Source organism: Nanorana parkeri, unplaced genomic scaffold, assembly GCF_000935625.1.
Source record: "Nanorana parkeri isolate BGI_ZX_2015 unplaced genomic scaffold, ASM93562v1 scaffold357, whole genome shotgun sequence".
NCBI lineage: Eukaryota > Metazoa > Chordata > Amphibia > Anura > Dicroglossidae > Nanorana > Nanorana parkeri.
In genome coordinates, this window is record NW_017306625.1 from 506125 (window position 1) to 529496 (window position 23372).

The window sequence follows — 23372 nt, forward strand, 5'->3', positions numbered from 1 at the left end:
TATACCCAGGGCAAGGCTGATCTATACCCAGGGGAAGGCTGATATATAGGGTGTACCGTATTAACAAAATGGCCGAAAAAGACTCCACCATGGCCCAAAAAGACCCCAAAATGGCTCCAGCAAGAAGAAGGAAATATTAATCCAGTTTCAAACTGAAAGTTGTAAACGTTGCCAAGGAACATAATAACTGTGCTGCTGCAAGACAATATGGAGTAACAGAAAAGATGGTCAGAGACTGGAAAGCAAATGAAGATGCATTAAAGAGTATGCACAGTAAGTGTGCATTAAGAAGAGGCACCCCACATTGGCCAGAACTCGAAAAACTCGTAGTAGACATGGTGCATGAGCATCGTCAAAATGGTTATGTAGTGACACGAAACAAAATACGTATGTTTGCACTTCAATGGGCTAAATTTAACCCAGATCTCAGCAAAGGATTTAAGGCACTGTATCCTGGTGTAGAGCTGCAGCTAACGATTATTTTCAAAATCGATTAGTTAGCCGATTATTAAGTTTGATTAATCGGATAATAAATAAAATACATTTTAAAAAATGGCTCCAGTGACTTGGAGCGGTGGAAGTAAAAAAGAAAAAATAAAGCGTATTGTGCAATATAGTGAAATGAAAAGTGTAAAATTATACAGCAATGAATGCAGAATGGCACTGGCTACTACAAAACCCAGCAAAAGTACATTATACAGCACAATTTAGAATACTACCAGCTATAGAGAAATACAACAAATCCCAGCAATAGTACATTATAGCTGGCGGTATTCTGCATTGCGCTGTATAATGTACTATTGTTGGGTGTTGTAGTCCTCTATAGCTAGTGGTATTCAGCATTGCACCACTGTATAATGTACTATTGCAGGGATTTGTTGTACTCCTCTATATCTGGTGGTATTCCACATTGCGCTGTATAATGTATTATTCCTTGATTTGTAGTCCTCTATACAGCGCATTGCAGAATACCACCAGCTATATAGGAATACAACAAATCCCAGCAATACATTATACATACAGTGTATAATGTATTGCTGGGATTTGTATTCCTCTATAGCTGATGGTACATTGTGCTGTATAACATACAGCACAATGTACCATCGGCTATAGAGGAATACAAATCCCAGCAATACATTATAGAGCACCATGTGTGGGAAAGTGCAGGCTTACCTGAGCTGTCTTCCAGCAACTTGTTTCTGAGATTGGGCCTGTCTATGGGCGGCTGTTATCCGCCCACACCTGCTCCCCCTTACTTCTTCTCGCCGCGTCCCTGTGCCAATAATCTGGTACTGAGACAAAAGACCAAAATTGCACAAAAATTACCTGCAGATCTCGACGACAAAGTAAGTAGTTTCCATCGATATGTAATAAAACAGCGCAAGGAACATGGCTATGCGTTAAGTAATATCAGAAATATGGATGAAACTCCTATGAATTTCAATATGGTTGGAAACAAAACTGTCAATTCAAAAGGTGCAAAAATAGTGTTAATTAAAACAACAGGACATGAGAAGTCCAGCTTTACAGGGGTACTAGCATGTACAGCTGATGGCGCCAAACTAAGACCAATGGTTATTTTTAAAAGAAAAATAATGCCGAAAATCAACTTCCCTGTTGGATTTTTTGTACATGTGAATGAAAAAGGCTGGATGGATGAAGAAGGGGTAACGCTATGGCTTGATAATGTATGGAGTAGGCGACCAGGTGGACTTTGTCAAAAATGTAGCCTACTCGTGTGGGATATGTTCAGGGCTCATCTAACTACCAGCACAAAGCAAAGGCTGGCAAGAATAAACACAAATGCGGCAGTTATTCCTGCAGGATTGACGTCGTTGGTACATCCGCTGGATGTGTGCCTAAACAAGCCATTTGAAGATCGCATTCGAGAACAGTGGAATGAGTGGATGGTTAGCGGCAAAAAGTCATTCACAAAAGGAGGAAACATGCGTGCTCCACAGTTTTGTGTAACTTTGTCATAAAAGCCTGGAATGATATTGATGCAGAAACAGTAATCAAGTCTTTCAAGAAGTGTGGTTTATCAAATTCATTGGATGTTATGGAGGATGACTACTTGTGGCAAGATGAAGGGGAAGCTGTAGCCACACCATCTGATTCGGAATTAGATCCATATGATGACTCTTACAAATGTAGCACAAGATGTCATTGATAAACTTATGATGTCAGAGGATGACCATGATGAGGATTTTGAAGGATTTTAGGTACCAGTAAGTCAAACCATTTTAATTAAAATTATTTACCGTAAATCAAATCTGATGTTTTTAAATGGTGTGGCCTCAGAAGGCGGGCAGTCTTATACGGCGAGTATAGCCCAAAACCTATTTTTTAACTGAAAAATTAGGGGGTCGTCTTATACGCCGGCAAATACGGTGATCAATTATGAAAATAATTATTAGTTGTGGCCCTAGAGTTTTTCCCTTTAGCATAGTCCTGTCTGGCTGGGCTGGATTCCTGATTTTTCTTTGTTGCAGTTTCACTTACAGGTTTCTTAACCAACCTCAGCCTGTAAGTGGACATTTAATGAGAAGCAGCAGACTAATGAGCTCATCTTTCTGTCACTGCTTTCTACTATCTAATAAATGTATCATAGACTTAATTCCAATCCAGCTCTTGGCACATCAGGTATATTTACTGTCCTCCCCTTGGTTGTGGCTATTCCTCTGCGCTTTCGGAGAGGTTTTTCTCATCTATTTTAATTCAGAAGTTGGTCCCAATAGATACCTGTGACATGCAATAGTTCTCTAAGGTTTTTGGGTCTGTCAGTGGTTGTTTCCCACCCCTCAGTTGGACTGCTTAAGGGCACCCTGACTGTAATATAATTTCTAAATCCCTGTGTCCTTTAATGGACAATAAAGAAAATAAAATTTTTGTACTAACCGAGTCCATTGAGACACAGGTCCAGCCCTTTTGTGTTATTGCCCCTATGTATTGCTTACTTACTAAACTGAGGCATGCTGGTTAGTGGTGGGGTTATACGGGGGCAGTCCTCTAACATTTTTCTGTTTGCCATTGTCCCAACCAATTGTAGACGGCAGTGTATTCGGACTGTAAAATAATTTCTAAATTTCTTTGTCCCCCAATAGACTTGAGAGGTCTGACATGTTCCCTGCTGAGCCAGAGCTATAGCTCTGTAATCATCAAAGTTCATGTTCCATGCTGATCAGAAACTTTTAGCTGTGACTCAGAAGGGGATATGTGCCAGAGCTCTGGCGAGAGACCGCTGCTTCCACACAGAGATCAAAGGTCTTCTCTGCAGCATGCTGGCATGGGATGGGCTTTTCTATTCAGACAGTGTCGGCTTTTAAAGTGAGTCAACTCTAAAGCTGGCCATACACCTATAGATTATCTGCAGATTTTCTGTGGTCAGATGGAAAAAGTGCCACAGATTCCTCCATCTACGATAAACTGTGTGAATGGAGGAATCTCCCGCTGGCCCAAGTTTCAGTATCTTGCTTCTCGCCCCTGCTGCCTCTCAAAATACCTGAGCAATGCCTGCATCCAATCAGATTGTTCAGGTATTTTGAGAGGCAGCAGGGGCGAGAAGCAAGATACTGAAACTTGGGCCAGCGGGAGATTCCTCCATTCACACAGTTTATCGTAGATGGAGGAATCTGTGGCACTTTTTCCATCTGACCATAGAAAACCTGCAGAAAGTCTATAGGTGTATGGCCAGCTTTAGACTTTGTAGACTTTTGTTTTAATGGACCTATTGCATTAGATGCCCAAATTTAATTAAGGGGGGGTTTGGACAGCCTATGCTAGTTAAGTACATCCTTGCGTGTAGTACATCAGCTTGTAATATAGATGGAATCTTATATTTAATAAATAGCTACAATGTTAATGGAATACTAGGAAAAGCATTACACTTTGTAGATGTAAACTGAATTTTGCCAAAGGCAAAAAGTCCTGCTGCACTTCTCTCTGCTACACGCACTAAATTTTTCAGCATCCTACCTTTTGCTGTAACATTACAAAGTGTAGAATGTTGGCGTGCAGACACCCATAACACAGCATTTAAGTTACATCTTTATTTTTCATTTTTTACTGTTTAAACAGTCTTTTATTTCCTAGCACTCCTACATCCCGGGGTCACTAGCACTGTTTGGTTTGAAATGTAAATGAAGACACAAGAAGAAAATAAAACCTTTTTTCAGAGAGAAACTGGCAGGGATTTGGACCCAGCACCTAAGTTCTCTATGGTATCAGTGCACACTATAGATGACTGCGTAGCTTTAATAAATATAGAAAAAAAAACTTGATGCAAACATCAATTATATTCCATGGCTTATATCAGCCAATTAGAAATCAGCTTACAGTAGCCTCATACAGGTACAGTTAGTGGGGAACTGTTTGTTCTTATTACAGTGTTACTTGTTTGGATAAAGACTAGGTGTAGGTGCAACTTTTTTTCCTTCATACACAGGAGTATATTCCAACTTTCCAACACACATAGGAACCATGGGAACAAAAGAGGCCACCCTGCAGAAGGAAGGGCAGTGTCAGCACCAATTCAGAGATGATTTGGGGATCTACAGCTGAGTGATAAACAAATAAGATACATTTTTGTTAATAGTTAAAGGAGAACTATGAAGTGAGTACTTTTCACTCACCTCATAGTTCTAGCCGACCTGTGACAATGAGACTGTCACAGGTCGGCTCAGTAGATCGGGAGGTGAGCGAACACATACCAGCGTTCGGTCACCTCTCGATCCTGTCATGGCTCTCTGAAGTGACAGGGGAGGGGCTGGATTCCCCCCTCCCCGCTCCGATCCGCCAGCGCTGACTGGCGGATTGGGAGGGGACGGGTACAGCTGGCTCTGCCTCTAGATAGGCAGAGTCAGCTGTCACTCACGCAGCTGGGCGGATCCAGACATAATTGTCGGGATCCGCTTCAGCTGCGGCGTCTTAGTATACCGCCAGCAGTAGCTCACGGTATACTGCGACGTCTCAGTATAGCGCGAGCTGTAGCTCGTGGTATACTGAGCTTAGGGTGACGGGAGGACGCTAGTTTGTGTCCTCCAGTTACCCTATGGGGAAAAGCCCTAACCCCATAGTTCTCCTTTAATGAACTCAAATGCATTTTTTTAAGATTTACCGCCTGAGTTTAGTTTCACTTTAATTTCTCTGCAATGCCTTATGCTACAGAGTTGAATGAGTGATTGATTTAAAGTGCTGTTGCTGTTTGTTCATGATATGGTAATCCTTCAGTGTGCTTTTGTTTTAGCAGAGATTCACTTTAAGCTTCTGATCCCAAATGAACAAATCAGGATTACTTAAAATGATAAAACGGTATGCAAAATGCAATGGGACAATGTGATCTGATTGGTTTCCATAGAATAATGCCTCTTACACATCATGATTACGCATGATTATATCGACTCGGTAAGGTGATCTAGAGGTAATTCTGAATTTAGAATTGTCCAGGAACAACTGATATCTCGTCATGGATAACTGCAGTTTTCACATCATAGTTTACACATTTTATTTTATATTGTATATTTGTTTGCCTGCTGACAATCTGAAATTAGAATCCTTTCCCTTCACAGATAGCACGGTGCCATTTTACTTGTCACAAGATGCTTAAAAATATTTGAACAGGTTCTCTTTTAATTTAAACTTTTTAATCTTTCCCTATGCTGGTAATAACATCTTCAAATTAGCATTATTTTTATGTTTGTATTTACCCACTTACCCTCTTCTTTGAGCTTTAGAGCATCATATTTTCACCAGGCTGGCTGTCTGGCGTGGATGAATAATCGTCATGGCACCCGGTGCATTCAAGCAGGCCTGTGCTCTGGAATAGTCATACCTAGTTATGTCAGCACACCTGATGTTTTATTAACAACTATTGATTTTTTTACCCGGGGGACTTTGCTTTTTTCTTCTTGGAAAAAAAAGGGCAACCTTGCAGGAGAAAAAGCCAATGCATGGTATGAATTGATAATGAACAGCTTGCTCACATTTTATTTTTATATGATGATTATAATTATGTTTTATATCTGATTATTCTATATAATAGGTATCAAAACATTTCTTCACTAAAACGCTCATCCCTTTCTACTGTACAAGTGCAGTGCTTTCTTTCTTTTTAAAGGTCATTTATTTATACAGTATATGTTTGAGACACTGCTAGCAGTTTGTAGAATTGAGCATTTCATTATGGATGGCAATGAACCATGCTTGAAACCAGTGAATTAAAGATAATCTGTTAGGATTGGCAATAGGTGTTTCTGGATTTAAAGAATTTACAAGTAAAGATTTTTTTTGATTTTTTTTTTTCATACAGACTGTTGTATAGCACATTGACTGGACTCACAATGCCTTCACGTGCTGTAGTTGATTATTTTTTTCATTACAATACGATTTCCATATTCCAGTATAACAACTGGCACAGTACAATGGTATTGATTTAATTAGGAATTTACATAAACCTAGTAAATTAGGGTTCCCATACACTGTTTGATTTTCGACCAGTTTTGGGGGAACATGCCGAAATTCACACTGTGTGCCACTGTATGCACCCTTTCAGCTGATCGAAAGAGCTGGCGGAAAAATATTTGTACGATCAGAGCCGGCACCCAAAAAGCCGGCGACTCTATACGGGTATTCTGACAACAAATACATTGCTAACAGCGCAATTCCTCGATTGGCACGCTTGTAGTGTTGATGGAAGAATCTGCTCTCTTTTTCTTGTTGAGCCCACAGGTTGAACAAGAAAAATAGAGCAGTGTATGGCCAGCCTTAGGTGAAGTTGTGTTAACTTCAGTCACCCAATCACGTACAAGCAATAATCATATTTATTTTAATTGCCCTTGCTCATGATTCAGTATTCTGAGTAGACACTAAGCTAAATGAAAATTTACTTTTCATATTGAATATTCACTTAGCTAAGTGTAGTCTCTGTTCCTGCATAGTAAACCAATCCCAATGTATTTGAGGTGGCCACACAAAGTACAGTCAAAAAGTAGAATATTATTAGGGAACACATCTTGTTTCTTTACAACTGGTTAAAATTTATTAAAACAGACTTCGGTTTTGTTTCAATAGTAGCTTGTCCAATTGGGTGATTTACAGACGGGTTTGTTCCACTGTTGTTTGCCAAGGCCTAAATTCAAAAACTTAGGTGACACCAGAGACTAAAGGAATACTGCTCTGGTATATCTTGCTCTCTTTTTAAAAAAAATAAAAAATTAAAAGAGTGCCCCCCTTGAGCCCCCCAAACCCTGCAACTTTTTACATAACTTAATAAAAACCCTTTTACCTTAAAATTAAACTGGACTTTGTAACCCAAGCTATACAAAAATCACTTCTATCTGGAAATGAGTAACCACTCTGCATTTTGTGTTGCCTGTGTGACCTAGTTGGTTCATAATCAAATAAATATACTGTTGATTCCATACATATATCTATTTATTTGTTATAATGACTTCCTTAAATCGCCCTTGTAATGTACATCTGATGTTTTAGATTTTTCACTGAATGTTTGAAACCACATGAGTTTAGTAAATACAAACTCAGATTCTGACAAAGCCCTGGGAGAGTAGGCGGGGCGAAACGCGTAATGGTAGTGGACACACAGCTTTGAATCTCATGAGAAGATGCTCTACCGCACTGTGGTGTAGTGTCACCTTCCAAAATTTGGGGTACTATTACTATTAGGGATGCACCGATACCGGTATTTTGGTATTGAGTACAAGTACCGATCATTTTTTATTTTTTTTGGTACTCACCGATACCAATTACCCAGTAACGGAAGTCCCATTCAGGAAGCCACCTGGCTTCCTGGTTAGCTGGGCAGCGTGTAAAGACTCGCCACCGGGCTTCCTGATTAACAAGAAAGTCTGTCCCCTCTTAGCTTGGTATGTCCAGCCTGTCACCCCCGGGGCCTCTCCAGCCAGAACGCGGCCTTCCTCCGGAGCCCAACAGATTCACACATTCGCTCACACAGAAATACGCACACAGAGAAATACACCACACACACACACACACACACACACACACACACACACACACACACTCTAATGCACATACACAAATACCGCCCCCCCACACACACACACACACACACACACACACTCTCACACAAAGTAATACCTGCATTGGCAGCATAGCAGCAATTACTGTTCATTGCATTTGAGATGAGAATGTATTGTACTGGGATCAGCAAAAAGTAGCTCTGATCTGTTTTTTTCCTTTAATTGGATAACAAGATTTTTTTTGTCATCTGTGTTCTCTTAAGTCCTTTATGTTCGTATTGGTCTGTCCAATTGGCTTTCTTTGATATCTTGAGATGAGCACCAAAAGGTCATCCTTCTTTGCTTTTTAAATTTTTACAATAGTCATTCCCCCATCACATTAGTTATTTACACCAATATGCTTTGGACATAAAATTCGATTGGTAACTATATTTTATGCAACATTAAAGTCTAGTTTGTATAAGGATTACAGAGTTCCTAGCGTTAACATATTTAAAGATGACGTTGTGAATTGTATAACTCACTAATGCCAGGCTTACAATGTTAGTGGCTGAACAACTGCCATCATTCGACATTTGTTTTTTGAACCCTGCATTCACACTGCATTCCTAATGGTTTGCCAGCAGTCGATGTTTAAACAAGTAACATGGCATTATGTGTCTATAGATGATAATGTTAATATCACTCACCAGCATCTAATGATGATTTTGAAGCTACATACTTTCCACTTTTAGGAGATGAGTTTAAAATAACAATAAAAATAATACCCCCTGTATTCTCTTTTTTTCAGTTCCTGGCCATGGGGACTCACAATGGGAAGGTTTATTTGCTGGACATCCAAGGAAACACGACCCAGAGGTTTGATATTGTAAGTATTCTATGAGACTGTATGTATATATATAGTTACATAGTTACATAGTATTTGAGGTTGAATAAAGACAGTCCATCAAGTCCAACCATCTTGTGAGTCTATAGAGCTCTTTTGGAGGTGCTTTTCCTGTTCCTAGTTTTGCCTTTATTGCTGCTGGGAGCTGTAAGCAAAGAATTTAACTTTACAAAAAAAAAACCTTGTGACTTGGGCATACATTTGCATAAAAAAAATGCTCGACTGTTTTAGTTCTGACATTGTCAGGATTGTATTCCTGGCTGATCAAAAAAAATGCAAAACTTTTTCTTATTACAACATGAACTACCGGTATGTAAAATATAAATTCAGTAGGTATGCATGGATGTTCTATATCACCATTTCCTCAGTTGTATAACCCACATTTAACACAATTAAGAAAAAACAGAGTTTGCTTATGTAGGGCAAAGCAGCGGATTCATTTTATTGCCTCCCTCCCCAGCAGCACTTACTCACCTTTCCATCACTCCCCTGTCACCTGCCAGTACATCAAGATATGAAGGAGAATGTGACTCACTCCCTTTATTCTCATCTGACAGGATCAGCACTTGGTGATTGGCCCAATGCTGTCACATGGGCAAATCACAGGTTTTATGGAAAGAAATGTTTTGACCATTCTTGAGGAGTCATTCAATGACCTGTGAACTGGAGCATGAACTTCAGAAGTAGCTTAACAGGTTTGATGTAAAGAAATGTTTTGACCATTCTTGAGGAGTCACTCAATGACCTGTGAACTGGAGCATGAACTTCAGAAGTAGCTTAACACCAAAACTGAAAAGTACTAGTGAAAAAAATGATTTTGGAAAGATTACATTAATAAATGTCATTAAAAAGTAATTGTTCCTGATAAGGAAAATTATATCTACCACCATGTCATGATAAAATGTTTCCACAATACCCTATTGTGCATTCCAAATAAACAACTTACTTGACACATATAGACACCTTAGCTTATAAATCCAACATAATTGTTCGGGTATGCTTGTGTTTCGGCCTTGCTTGATATACACATGCATAGTGAATGCTAACCCGGAGTCTGTCTTGCAATTCATATAATCTGATGTTCTTTGCGTACAGTGTACTTCTAGTTTGCCGTGTTCACTGAACATCAACATAATGTTGCTTTTGTGTCTTCTGTTATGATAGGGTGCACTGGGAATGGGTGCATACATATTTTACTTTTAATTAACAAAAAAAAAAAAAAGAAAACAATTACATTTATTGTGTTTTGCCAAGCAGCAGGTCAAAAATAACTGAATTATGTGCTGTTACATATACACATACATTCCATGTGGTCTACACAGACATGCCATGATACTCCCAACACAATGTTTACTAGGACTTTAGTAGGTTGTTTTTTTTCACTATTGATTAAGCCAATAACCTATTCATGACGTTTTGTTTATACATGAGATGTGTATGAAAAATCCAAATAGTGCTCATGTAGACCCAAACATATTAGAAGAGATTATGTTTACATTATAAGCTTGCCCCAACCTAGCAGGCATGCATTCGAAAGTACTCCATAACAGACCATACTTTCATCCTAATCATCGTATGTACAGAACTAGCTTACAGCACATGAAAGTTGGAGAAAAGTCAGATTTCCTTATAGCAATACTTGTTCTAGCTCACTAACTCAGACAGCATTAAAGCACAAGTATCAACATCAAAGATCAGCATGCCGGCATTATCAGACATAGTAGCCTACGCATTTCCTATGACTAACTGCACTTTAATTAATAAAAAGTGTTTTGTTTTAGCCCATGTGTTTTATTGATGGGGTTAAAAATAAAACTGACCTAATTCCTGTTTTCTTTTGAAACATGCACTTCTCATATAAATGGCAAGTTTAAAGCCCATTTTATTACTCAGTTCATTATTCATAGCCTTGTATTCATATGCTGTGATGGAAGTTTAGTAATAAGGAGTAATGTTTTGATAGGCTGGGTTGCTGTTATTTAAATAAGCTCTGAAAGCTGTTTTTTAATGCTGAATTATGAGAACATTATATATTGACCTTGCTAGTGAGAGCTTTTTGCACAAATGTTTATAACTCTGGTTAATGAACTGTTAAAGCAGTACTAAAGGCTGGGTGTTTTTTTACCTTAATGCGTTCTCTGCAATAAGGCAAAAATCACCCAGTGCTTTTCTAAAACCCTGTCCCCCCACACTTTACCTACAGCCGCTTGTATCCTCTGCCTTGAACGTCCTGGTTGTAGGGGAGGGTTCTGAGGGCAGAGGAGCCATAGGCTGTAGGTGTGGGCGTGACAGGCCGCACGCTGTGTGTGTGTCTATAGACGCACACAGCTAGGTCTGGGCACGACCGTGAACGTGCACGAATGGGAGAGGAAATTAAAAAATAATTATTAAAAAGAATAAATGAACATTTTGTATAAAAAAGTCTGGCCCCCATAAACGGGAAAAGTAAAAAAAAAATAAGGTTTAATGTCACATTAACTTATTGAAGAGAACCACATTTTTATTTTTAACACTGTCGCTGCGGTTTATAGGAACCTTTTTATAGATTATGTTCTTTATTCTAGAACATTCTGATTCAATATATTGTGGTAGATAGTGTGTGTGTGGTTTGTGTGTACCAGTAGCTAATGGCAAGGTGGGCATTATTTGTGCCTTGTGCAGGATTTAATAGTGATTTTGGGTTTGCAAATTGTTTTTATAAGCTTGTTAATGTAAACTGCACTGGAGCAGAAAATCACACTCCAGAAAAAAACATGATTACATTATTATCCAGAAAAATAGTCTGCCTACTCAATTGAATAATGATCACTGGCATGCATCGACTTGCTAGCATTGTTAATTCTTGAATGGCCCTGAATTAGATATCCGCAAAAAGGCAGGCCAGTTTCTGAGTCCACTCTAGGTTCAACCAGAGACCGGGGCATAAAAGAGGCAGCACAGCACAATATAAAGGGACGAAAGGCTAAATTCATATCCAGAAACCCTGTGAGATGTTTGCTAATAATGGTACTCACATTTTTTTAAAATATCCTCTGTCAGTGGCTTGCCTCATTCACTTCTGCAGTCCTCAGAAAACATATAAAAAACAAATAACAAGAGAGACAGAGTCTTCTCTGTGTGTGTTATAATTTTTTAGACCAATATATTGTATATAGGTGTAATAAAATCTACTCACATACATAAGATCTACTCACATATATAAGATGTACACATGAAGTGTATCAGCAGCTCTGTGGAAGGGGGTTTGCCTTGAAACGCGTCATACTTTGCCTTGGATGTTCTTGGCTTGATTTATACACTGAATATGTACATCTTATGTATTTGAGTACATTCTATTACACGTATGTATTGGTCTAATAAACGATAACACACGGGTAGAGGGCACGCTCTCTCTCTCTTGTTCTTTGTTTTTAATATGTTTTCCAAAGATATTTCCCAATAGCCTTTTGGATGGCTGCCTCTTATAGTGTGGAAAGATTTGAAGATTCCTGATGGGAAAGGGATGAAGATTTGTCAAGTGCTGGTTGTGCGTTTTTTGGCGTTGGGACTTCTGCAGCCCTTTTCAGGTGGCTCAAATCTGCTGATAGTAACAATAACCTAACATAACCATATTCATCAACATTCTAAAAAGAAAAATACAAAATACTGTCTTTTAAATAAAATTCCCCTGTCATGATTACCTGTAAGAAACAAGTATTCACTAGCTTTTCCTGCTGCCCTTACCGCCAAACAACACTTCTGGGAGTAGTACTCTTCTGTGTCCCCTGCATCACTCAGTGGTTCCTTTGGCTATCCTCTGCGGCGCTACAGGACACAGTAGTGCAGTGGAGGTCAGACAAATGATTGTGCCTTGACAGAATGGTACAGGACTTGGCAATGTAAATTTGTAGAATGTCCGGTCGTTGTAATTTTGTTTAAAAGAAGGGAGCAGCGGTCTGAGCCAAAGGAAGAGTACTTCACAGACACTAGAATGATTGTGTAATTCTGGGATAGGATTTTAGTCCAGGAAGTAATGCCGACCCAGGGTGATAACTGAACAAAAATGATGGCCTCCTGGGAGAAAGGACAATAAAGTCATTGTCAGGGGGAATATTGTGATCTCTGTAGGAGGTATTAAATATGTGCAAGTGTCATCTTTCGAATTATGTAGCCTGCATATGCATAACCCCAAAAAATTATTTTAAACTGTTCTTTACTGTTTCTTTATTGTAGTAAATTTGTAATGCAACATGACTGATATATTAAAGTGTCACTGCTAGCAACTAGACATGTTTCCCCTTAGGCATCACTCACATTCAGTCTTCCAGGGCAAGCTTTAACCTCTTGCCGTCCGCCCGTAGTAAAAAAACGGACGGACGGCACTGCAGCATCTGCGGGTTGCCGTCTCCAGACGGCAATTTTTTTCTGCTCGCGCGCGCCCCCTAGCGGGCACGCACGGGCAGAAAAGACCCGCTAAATGCACACACCCGTTACCGACTGTCGACGCTGGTTCTTAGTACTGACACTGTGATATAGCTTCATAAAAGTGCTTAATGGTAAAGCTATAGCCCACCATTCTTTCAAGCCTATCTCCAGGATTATTTAAAAACTCTCCTTGCATTAGGGTTGCCCCCGCACTTCAAGGGTTAACTGATAATTTATGTCAAGGGTAGCTGTGTAGACTTTTACTTACCTGATGCTTTGTTCCCTGGCAGTTGGTGCAGCCCTCCATCTCTCCTCCTTGTTGACTGTCCATCGGCAGTCACATAATTACATACAATGCAGGGTCAATAGCCCTGTATTGTACATGGGGTATAATACAAGGCTATGGGCCCTGCATTGTATGTGATTATGTCAGTGAACCTCTGACTGCCAGAGCGATGTGAGTAATAGGCTTTGGGTGCGGGTCTTGGAGCCTGTGCTAAGTAAATGTCCTTTAACAACTACCCTAGACATAAATGGGCAGTTAACCCTTGTGGTGAGGGGTACCCCCCTGCAAGGTGAGTTTAATTGTGATTGCCCAATGCAATATTCACATGCATAGTACACACATTTGTTACAGTATCTGAGATTGCCTTTCACATTTACTGAGTGGTGAAATCTTATGTCTTTCCTAATGATGACTGTGTATATCCCGTAACGCATTATTGAAAGAAATCACGACATTTTCAGCAGCTGTCTGCCCATGTCCGTGTAGTATTTGAATGCTGTGGCATTACTGATAGTACAGGTCTCCTCCAAGGCTGTCAATGATGGGGTTTTAACCGCCTCTTGGGCGTTGTGGGAATACGGCCGGCCGGGAGCTTCCTAGATCTGAGCGGGCGTATTTAAACGTCCCATCAGCCATGCCCACTCACACACACGAGCGGAAATCTGCCCAAATTTAAAGACAGGCAGCGATGCCTGTTTACATACAAGCGATCCGCCGGCCATAGAGCCGGCGGATCACTTGTATAAGGTGCGGGTACGCGCGCCCCCTCTCCTGCTGCCCCAGGCTCCGCTGTGCCCGGTGCGAGCCCGGACCAGCATGGTGGCTCTGTGACAGGGGATCAGAGGGAGATCGGTACACAATCTCCCTCAGGTCCCCTCTCCGGTGTCAGAATGCGGAAGTAATGTATATCACATCACTTCCGCATTCTTGTTTCACTCTCCAGCTTCAGAAGCTGATGAAGCAGATTTTTGGGGGTCCCTAGGTGACATTAGTGGCCTTGGAGACCCATGATGTCTCCATAAAGAGGACCTGTCACATCTCTTTGCTATCACATGGGGGGAGGGGGGTTCTTAGCCCCCTATGTGAAAGCAATAAAGTTAAGTGGGAAAAAAATGGGGGAAATAAATTCAAATTGCACAAAAAAACATTCAAGTCATGCATGCAAACATGCATCGGGTGTGCATACTTGCGAAATCGATTGCGCCCATTACGCCACACGTTACATTTTGCCGCGAATGTCGCAGTGAGAGCAATAATTCTAGGGCCATTAATCACTGATAACACTAAACTGAGGAGCGGTAAAAGCTTATAGAGCGTTGCCTATGGTCATTTTTGGGAATGGTAGTTTTCTGCGATGTCGCGGGTGCGCACAATTTTAAAGCCTTACATGTTTGGTGTCTATTTAGCCAATGTGACCCCGTCTTTTATATTTTACCAAAAAATTGGGTAATAATAATTGTATTGTAACATAATGTAAAGCATTTCAACATTTTCAGTAATGTTTCCTTCATATAGTAAAAAATAAAACCCGTAGTGGTGATTAAATACCACCAAAAGAAAGCTCTATCTTTCCCCAAAAATGGTCTAAAATTAGTTTCAGTACAGTGTTGCATGACGGAATAAACATGAGTTAAAGTACTGCAGCGCTGAATACTGAAAAATGGCCTGGGCAGGAAGAGGGTGCAGCAAGTGGTTAAAGAAAGTAAAGTTGTACTTCAAATGCAATTATTGTTCTAAAATTATGTATACTACCTACAAGTATATTTTAAACCAGCCTGATACAACAAGAGTTTTTAAAAGGGCCTTATCACACCTGTGCTATGTTGTGGTACTTTACCCATTGATTTCCTATGGATTCTGTCCTAACCCATTTTTTAAGTGAATGATCACGCACCCAGTGCATGAGGGACAGGTACAGTCGTGTGAAAAAAAGTACACATTTGTTGAATTCTATGGTTTTAGGTATCGGGACATAATAAAAATAATCTGGTCCAAGCAAGTCTTAACATCAGGTAAATACAACCTCAGATGAACAACAGCACATGACATATCACACATTAATACACATATTTATTTTACAAACTTGAAGCCAAAATGGAGAAGCCATTTGTGAAAAACTTGTTACACAGATTATGATTCAATAGCTTGTAGAACCACCTTTAGCAGCGATAACTAGAAGTAATCATTTTCTGTATGACTTTATCAGTCTTTCACATTGTTGTGGAGGAATTTGGGCCCAGTTTTCTTTACAATGTTGCTTCAGTTCATTGAGGTTTGTGGGTATTTGTTTACTGTATGTACAGCTCTTTTAAGGTCCCACTACAGCATTTCTATCGGGTTAAAGTTGGAACTTTGACTGGGTCAATGCAACATCCTGATTCTTTTGTTTTTTTAGCCATTCTGTTGTAGATTTGCTAGTGTGCTTGGGATCATTGTCCGTGACCCCATTTCAGTCCAAGCTTTAGCTGCCAGACAGATGGCCTCACATTTGACTCTAGAATACTTTGCTCATGATCGACTCAATGACTGCAAGGTGCCCAGGTCCTGTGGCTGCAAAATAAGCCCAAATTATCACCCCTCCAACACGGTGCTTGACAGTTGGTATGAGGTGTTTGTGCTGATATCCTGTGTTTGGTTTTTGCCAAATGTGGTGTCCTGCTTTGGTCTCGTCTGTCCAAAGGACATTGTTACAGAAGTTTTGTGGTTTGTTCAGATGCAACTTTACAAACCTAAGCCGTGCTGCCATGTTCTTTTCAGAGAAAAGCAAACCATACTCAGTATATTTCTACTTGTACTGTCATGGACTTTAACATTTAGCATGCTAACTGAGGCCTGTAGAGTCTGAGATGTAACTCTTCGGTTTTTACAATTTCTCAGAGCATTGCAACTGTCTTGAATGTTTTTTCACTTGTGAATAATCTTCCTCACTGTAGAATGATGGACTTTATATTGTTTGGAAATGGCCTTATAATCCTTCCAACGTTGATGGGCAGCAACAATTGCCTCTAAGATCATTGCTGATGTCTTGCCTCCATGGCATTGTGTTAACACACACCTAAATGCTCCAGACCAGCAAACTGGAAAAACATCAACTTTTATAGTGGTGGTAACACTTTCTGTCTGCTACTTAGCCTCTTAATTCCTATGGAAGCAGTAAGGGTGTACTTAGTTTTTCACACATAACTTCTCCATTTTGGCTTTATGTTTGTAAAATGAATAATGACACGGTGTAATATGTTGCGTGCTGTTGTCCATCTGAAGTTGTATTTGCTTAATTTTAAGACCTGCTGATTTTTATTATGTCCCTATACTTGAAACCATAGAATTCAAAGAGGTGTGCTTTCTTTTTCACATGACTAGACGTCACAATGTGTGTTTCCAAAGTGTGTCAATGTGCATTACAATGCTTGTGCATACAGTAAGTGTGAATCAGGCCCAATGCAATGCATTAAACTGTGATAATATTGCTTCCAACAATATATATATATATATATTTATATATATATATATATTAGTGTGTGTGTATTTTTGCGTTGAGTTTCTCTCATTAACGTGATAGCAGTTACACAGTTGTAAAAGCATTTTGGGATGCAACAACAATTGGACAAATCTAACATATACAATCACAAGGGTGTCTCACAAGTTTGATTTTTATAGGTGAACTCCAGATTGCAAAATAAAATGTTGAATTACACGTGTGAATTGGTTTGCCTGCCATTTTTGTTTCACACACCCTTGTGTACTATGTAGGGGTATTACCACACTGACGAGATAATCCCTCTGCTTCCCCTTTTCTTTAAAGCCAATATACACTGAGTGGCCAGTTTATTATGACCACCTGACATTTGTAGGCAAATTAGCTATAATTAGCTATAACTTCTCGATGAAGTTGCTAGAGGGCCAGACCATTATAAATAGGGAAGCAGGTTGTTAACCACAACAGTAGAAGTGATTTTTTTCTGAAGATATGGGTAAACAACGAGATTTAACAGCCTTTGAACGTGGGGTGATTGTTGGCGCTCAGAGCCATGGAGCGAGTATCAGCAAAACAGCAGAATTCATAAAATGTTCAAGAGGGGCTTATTGTTAAAGTGTTTAAAGACTGGACTGTCAGCCGAAAATCTGGGTCTGAACGTGCAGTTGTAGCCGTCAGCGACTAGTCAATGTTAGGGCAGAACGGAGAGTGGCAAGACTGGTACAAGACAACAGAAGGGCAACAGTGCAGTGTCAGATTCCTCGCATCACCTTTCGACATCTCATGGAGTCACGAGGTGGCCCAACGAAGTCATCTCGTGGAGTTATCTCGTGGCCCAACAAAGTACTGATGGGGTGGTCATAATAATCTGGCCACTCAGTGTGTATATAAACGCTGGCTAAGATGCACTGCATCCTAAACAATGTAAAAAATTAAATCAGCCATCTGGGTCAACTCTAGATTGTAAATGGGAAAATGGAACCCTGCTGTGAATCAGGTTAGAGAATCCCCTAGAATTGGAGGAGTAACATGAATGGAATGCAGAACGATAGTATCTACACTTCAGTAGACGCAGAAGATATTTGTGTGAACTGTTTCATTATACAATGTGGCAAATAATCTCCCCTGCAGATTCTGTGTGTTTGCCCACTTGAAAGGTCTATCATTTTTATCATAAGTGTATTTTAAATGATGGAGACAGAATATCAACCAAAAATCCAGAAAAAACACGATACAAATATTATAAATTGAGTTGCAGTTCAGTGCGTAAAATAAGTATTTGATCCCCAAGCAAAACATGACTTAGTACTTGGTGGATAAACCCTTGTTGGCAAGCACAGAGGTAAGATGTTTCTTGTAGTTGGTTACCATGTTTGCACACATCTCAGGAGCGATTTTGGTCCACTCTTCTTTACAGATCTTCTCTAAATCCTTTAGGTTTCTTTGCTGTCGCTTGGCAACTCGAAGTTTCAGCTCCTTCCATAAATGTTCTATAGGATTAAGGTCTGGAGACTGGCTAGGCCACTCCGTGACCTTAATGTGCTTCTTCTTGAGCCACTGGTTTGTTGCCTTGGCGGTATGTTTCGGGTCATAGTCATGCTGAAAGACCCATCCACCTCCCATCTTCAGTGTTCTGGCTGAGGGAAGGAGGTTCTCATCCAAGATTTTACAATACACGGCCCCGTCCATTGGCCCCTCAATGCAGCAAAGTCGGCCTGTACCTTTGGCAGAGAAACAGCCCCGAAGCATAATGTTTCCACCTCCGTGCTTTGACTGTAGGGATTGTGTTCTTAGGGTCATAGTCAGCATTTTTCTTCCTCCAAACACGGTGAGTCAAGTTAATGCCAAAGAGCTTAATTTTGGTCTCTTCTGACCACAGCACTTTCTCCACATCCTTCTCTGAATCATTTAGATGTTCATTGGCAAACTTCAGACGGGCCTGTACATGTGCCTTCTTGAGGAGGGGGACCTTGCGGGCGCTGCAGGATCTCAATCCATGGCGGTGTATTGTGTTACCAATGGTTTGTTTGGTGACTGTGGTCCCAACTGCCTTGAGATCATTCACAAGCTCATCCCATGTAGTTTTGGGCTGATCCCTCACTTTTCTCATGATCATCCTTTCCCCATGAGGCAAAATCTTGCATGGAGCTCCAGGCCGAGGGCGATTGATGGTTATTTTGTATTCCTTCCATTTGCGAATAATCACTCCAACAGTTGTTTCCTTCTCACCTAGCTTCTTGCTGATAGTCTTATAGCCCATTCCTGCCTTGTGCAGGTCTACAATCTTGTCCCTAACGTCCTTTGACAGCTCTTTGGTCTTGCCCATGGTGGTGAGGTTTGATTGGAAGAAAGAGATTCTGTGGACAGGTGTCTTTTATATACATAACGAGTTGTCGTTAGGAGCACCTTTTTAAATTGACAGGACTAATCTGTGTCCCATATAGCCAGTCTGTGGGAGCCAGAATTATTGTTGGTTGGTAGGGGGATCAAATACTTATTTTACTCACTGAACTGCAACTCAATTTATAACATTTGTATTATGTGTTTTTTCTGGATTTTTGGTTGATATTCTGTCTCTATCATTTAAAATACACCTATAATAAAATTTATAGACCTTTCATTTCTTTGTAAGTGGGAAAACTTACAAAATCTGCAGGGGTCAAATAATTATTTTCCTCACTGTACATGCTAGACAACTTTTTATTTTATTCTGTTGAGCCTGTTTGGGGATCTAAATATGACAGCATGGCCAGGTTCAGAACCCCCCTGCAGAATGCAGTAAAGAAATGCATCCTGGTCAAGGACCCTCGCCAGCCTGTGACTGGATAATTATTGAGCAGCAGCACCTTTTATGAAGTCCCCCATGTTCTCTTAGTATTTTTCTGCTATTCGAGTAACAGCCCAATAGAGCTATAGAGCCCTAATTACTTCCTACTATTCCAGCCTGACTGCTCCTTTGCAGATGAATGTAAGAGTCTCATATAAATACAGATTTGGTACAAATTTAAGCTGACTTCCAACAGATACCAAACTGTTGTGTTGCTAATATCTAACAACATTTTTTTTCTCATATTTCTCTTTAGTTCAGCATTAAGCATGCTTCCATTGCCTTAGACTGCTGCCACCCCTCTGTTGTTCATCTAACTTCTGATTTGCAAGGAATTATGGGACATAATTCAAAAGGACTGATTTTAGGTGTTAAAGAGACCCTGTCACCAGACCATTTAGATCAGGGGTAGCAAACCTCCGGCTCTCCAGCTGCCGTGGAACTACAAATCCCATGAGGCATTGCAAGATTCTCACAGACATGACTCCCGAAGAGAGATGCATCATAGGATTTGTAGTTTCACCACAGCTGGAGGGCCGGAGGTTTGCTAACACCGATTTAGTTCAACACAAATCTTCCCATAAGATTATGTGTGTATTTAACATATTTTATTTGCTTGCTAGGCAATCCATGGATGTTATGTCAGTATATACCCTTAAAGTTGAAGGGAGGGCTGAAGAAGCTGGGTCAACACAGAGAGTAAGTAGACACTTCCAGGGGGCGTAACTAGAAATCACAGGGCCCCATAGCAAAATTTTGTATGGGCCCTGTGATTTCTAGTTACGCCAACCTGATAACCCAAACAGCCCACCTAAGGGTGACCCTGCAGAGCCCACCATAGACTATCTATGGTAGGCTCTGCAGGGTCTCAGGCGGGCAGTCATGCCCTCTTACCTGTCAGCCCTGATCCTCTGTCCGCCTCCTTCTCCTCCACGATCGACTCCTCCGTCACTGGGCCCCGCCTCCTCGATCGCCGGATCCCGCCCCTCGACCGCCGGGCCCCGCCTCCTCGATCACTGCCGATGACGGGCCCAGCCACCTCCTGCGAAGCTGCTGGTTGTCACCAACTCAGCAGCGGCTGTGAGAAGGAACGGCCGCCAGTGACAGCCAGCAGCCTGGCTGTCCGAGCAAGATGCCATAGCGATCCAGGCGGTCCCGCACGGCATCAGGGAGATGTCCTGACCAGGCCCCGCCGTGCCTTGGGCACCATAGCAGCCGCCTGGGTCGCTATGGTGATTGTTACGCCACTGGACACTTCTGGGTCAACACAGAGAGTAATTAGACACTTCCAGAAAAGCAGAGTGCTGTAAGGTGCAAGGAGGGGGAGCTGTGCATGGGAACTGACTTTTTTCCTAGAGTACTCACATTTTTGATTTGTGTAATCATTTCATCCTGTTAACAACATAGTATCAGTATCATTGTGTTTACATTTTTTGCAGGCTCAAAGGCACATTGCAAGTGAATTCAAAATAAACACTGCACACATGCAATTGCAATACTAGAATACTATAAGTTTTTGACAGGGGATCTTTTAATATTAGCAGTAATTTAGTGAAAAATAGTGATTATATAATTGAATGAAATTTAGTTTTTTTGAATGCTCAAGGTATTTAATTGTCAGACTATACTCCCACAAAAATAAAAAAGACTGATATAATTAAACATATTTCACAATGAAACTGGTGCACTGTGGCTAAAATCCACTTTGTGGGCAGCTGCTCTGCTTTTGTCAGCATATACTCTAAATCTATTATGGAGTATCTGTTGTCTCTGAAAAGGACGCTGACACAGCTGGCCTGGTTTGTGAAAGGTCAAAGGTTTTACTTGTTAAGTTTCTTAGATCTAATTATGTGTCTTGTTTCAAATATTCACAAGGAAAAAGCCCTTCAAATACTTTTTTCACAGTGTTTATTTAGTCAAAGCCGACCTTCTTCTGCAAGCTACAGTCAAGTTCAATCACATTGCTTAATTTGCTTGCATTTTTCTGGATAATCAGGCCTGAACAAGCAAAGAGTATCCTTAGTCAACCAATAATACAGGAAAATGTGTGTAATGTATTCTGATAATACAGTGAGAATATTTTTCAATTGAAACTGTGTCATCTTACCACAAGTGATTTTTTTTAATGCCATAGTAAATGTAATGGGTTTAAAAAATAATTACAAAGTTTTGGTAAATGTGTTTGACCCTTAAATACTTCTTTTTACTCTTAAACAATGTGCTGTTCTATGGAAAGTTGGCATTTCTCCCTTTATTTGATCCTTTATGTAATGTCTCTTAATTATTAATCACTTAAAAGGGATTATGGTTTCTACAAGGAGTATCAAAATTGGTCTTGATGCCTCATGTACATCCCATCTTTATGAAATACCAAAGAGAAGCACCTTACAACACATTGTATAGGCAAAAGACACACTTCTGCCATGCCCCCAGTTAAGCTATTCAGGAAGAGTTAATATGTACATGCAATACTTGTTCTTTATACTGGTCTTTTTAAAGCAACACCTGGATTAATTTAATAATTTGGGTAATTTGGTGTAGTATAACAATTCTAATAGTTAAATAATGCATTTTTATTAACGCCCCAGGAGCAATGAGAAACAAAGGGATTTGGTTCCAAATGAGGAACAATAGGAGCTATGTATATAGGCTAGTAGCTCATTACAGGCTTTGTAAAAAGTCAACTTTCCATTCTGCCATGTTGAAAGTAATGGCATATGGGTGTCAACTCTGCAGTCACTGTTCATTTGTATTACTCTTCAGGCGGACTTGGTGGAACATTTTTGCACAAAAAGGGAATGCACTTGTGGGTCTAGTGCCTTAACTCATATTGCAATTACCTCCTCTATATAATTTCTTACAGTGGACCTCATATTAATGCATAATAGTTTGATATGGACAGTGCCTCTAGATTATACTTTGGTACCTAAAGCCCGTCCTACTAAATTATTTTATTTGTTACAATACATGTGACAGTGTGACAACCCAGGGGCAGAATTGGGAAATAGCCATCACCCAATAATAGGAAGTATATGGCCCTACATGGCAGGATTAATAAGTATTTTGAATTAAAGTTCCAATTTTATATAGATTGAAAAGCAGCTAGTCTGGTTGCAGAGTGGTAATGTAGACATTGGTTTAGCAGCGCAATACAACTGACTCAGTACCACCTACTACTTGGTCTTATGATGCATATACAAGCGCTTAGAGATAGGGGTGGATGCTGGTGGCTGCAATGCTCAATCTCCCTGAAGCTTTTGTATACAGGGGTCACAGACGTTCCCCTGCTGGAATGGCTGCTGATTAGTTTTAATAACAGGACATAAAGCATCCACATAATTGTTTCAGTCATTTGCTGTTTATTCTTTACCAGATCCCGATCTCGTGGCATAATTATAAGTGAATTCAACAGCCAAGATTGTCCATTGTATTCTAGTCGCATTTACCCTTTGTACACGTTGCAGATTCACATCGTAAACATTTATCTAAATAAGAAA

At 40.2% G+C, this 23372-nt stretch overlaps 1 protein-coding gene across 2 annotated transcripts in view; it reads left to right on the top strand.

Annotated features, from left to right (window-relative positions):
• VPS41 (VPS41, HOPS complex subunit) overlaps positions 1–23372 on the top strand; it is a 236476-nt gene that overhangs the window by 63361 nt on the left and 149743 nt on the right. For both annotated transcript variants that reach the window (XM_018558775.1, XM_018558776.1), the window contains exon 4: positions 8788–8865. In XM_018558775.1, the coding sequence (XP_018414277.1) occupies positions 8788–8865 (78 nt within the window). The remainder of the gene's footprint in view (positions 1–8787; positions 8866–23372) is intronic.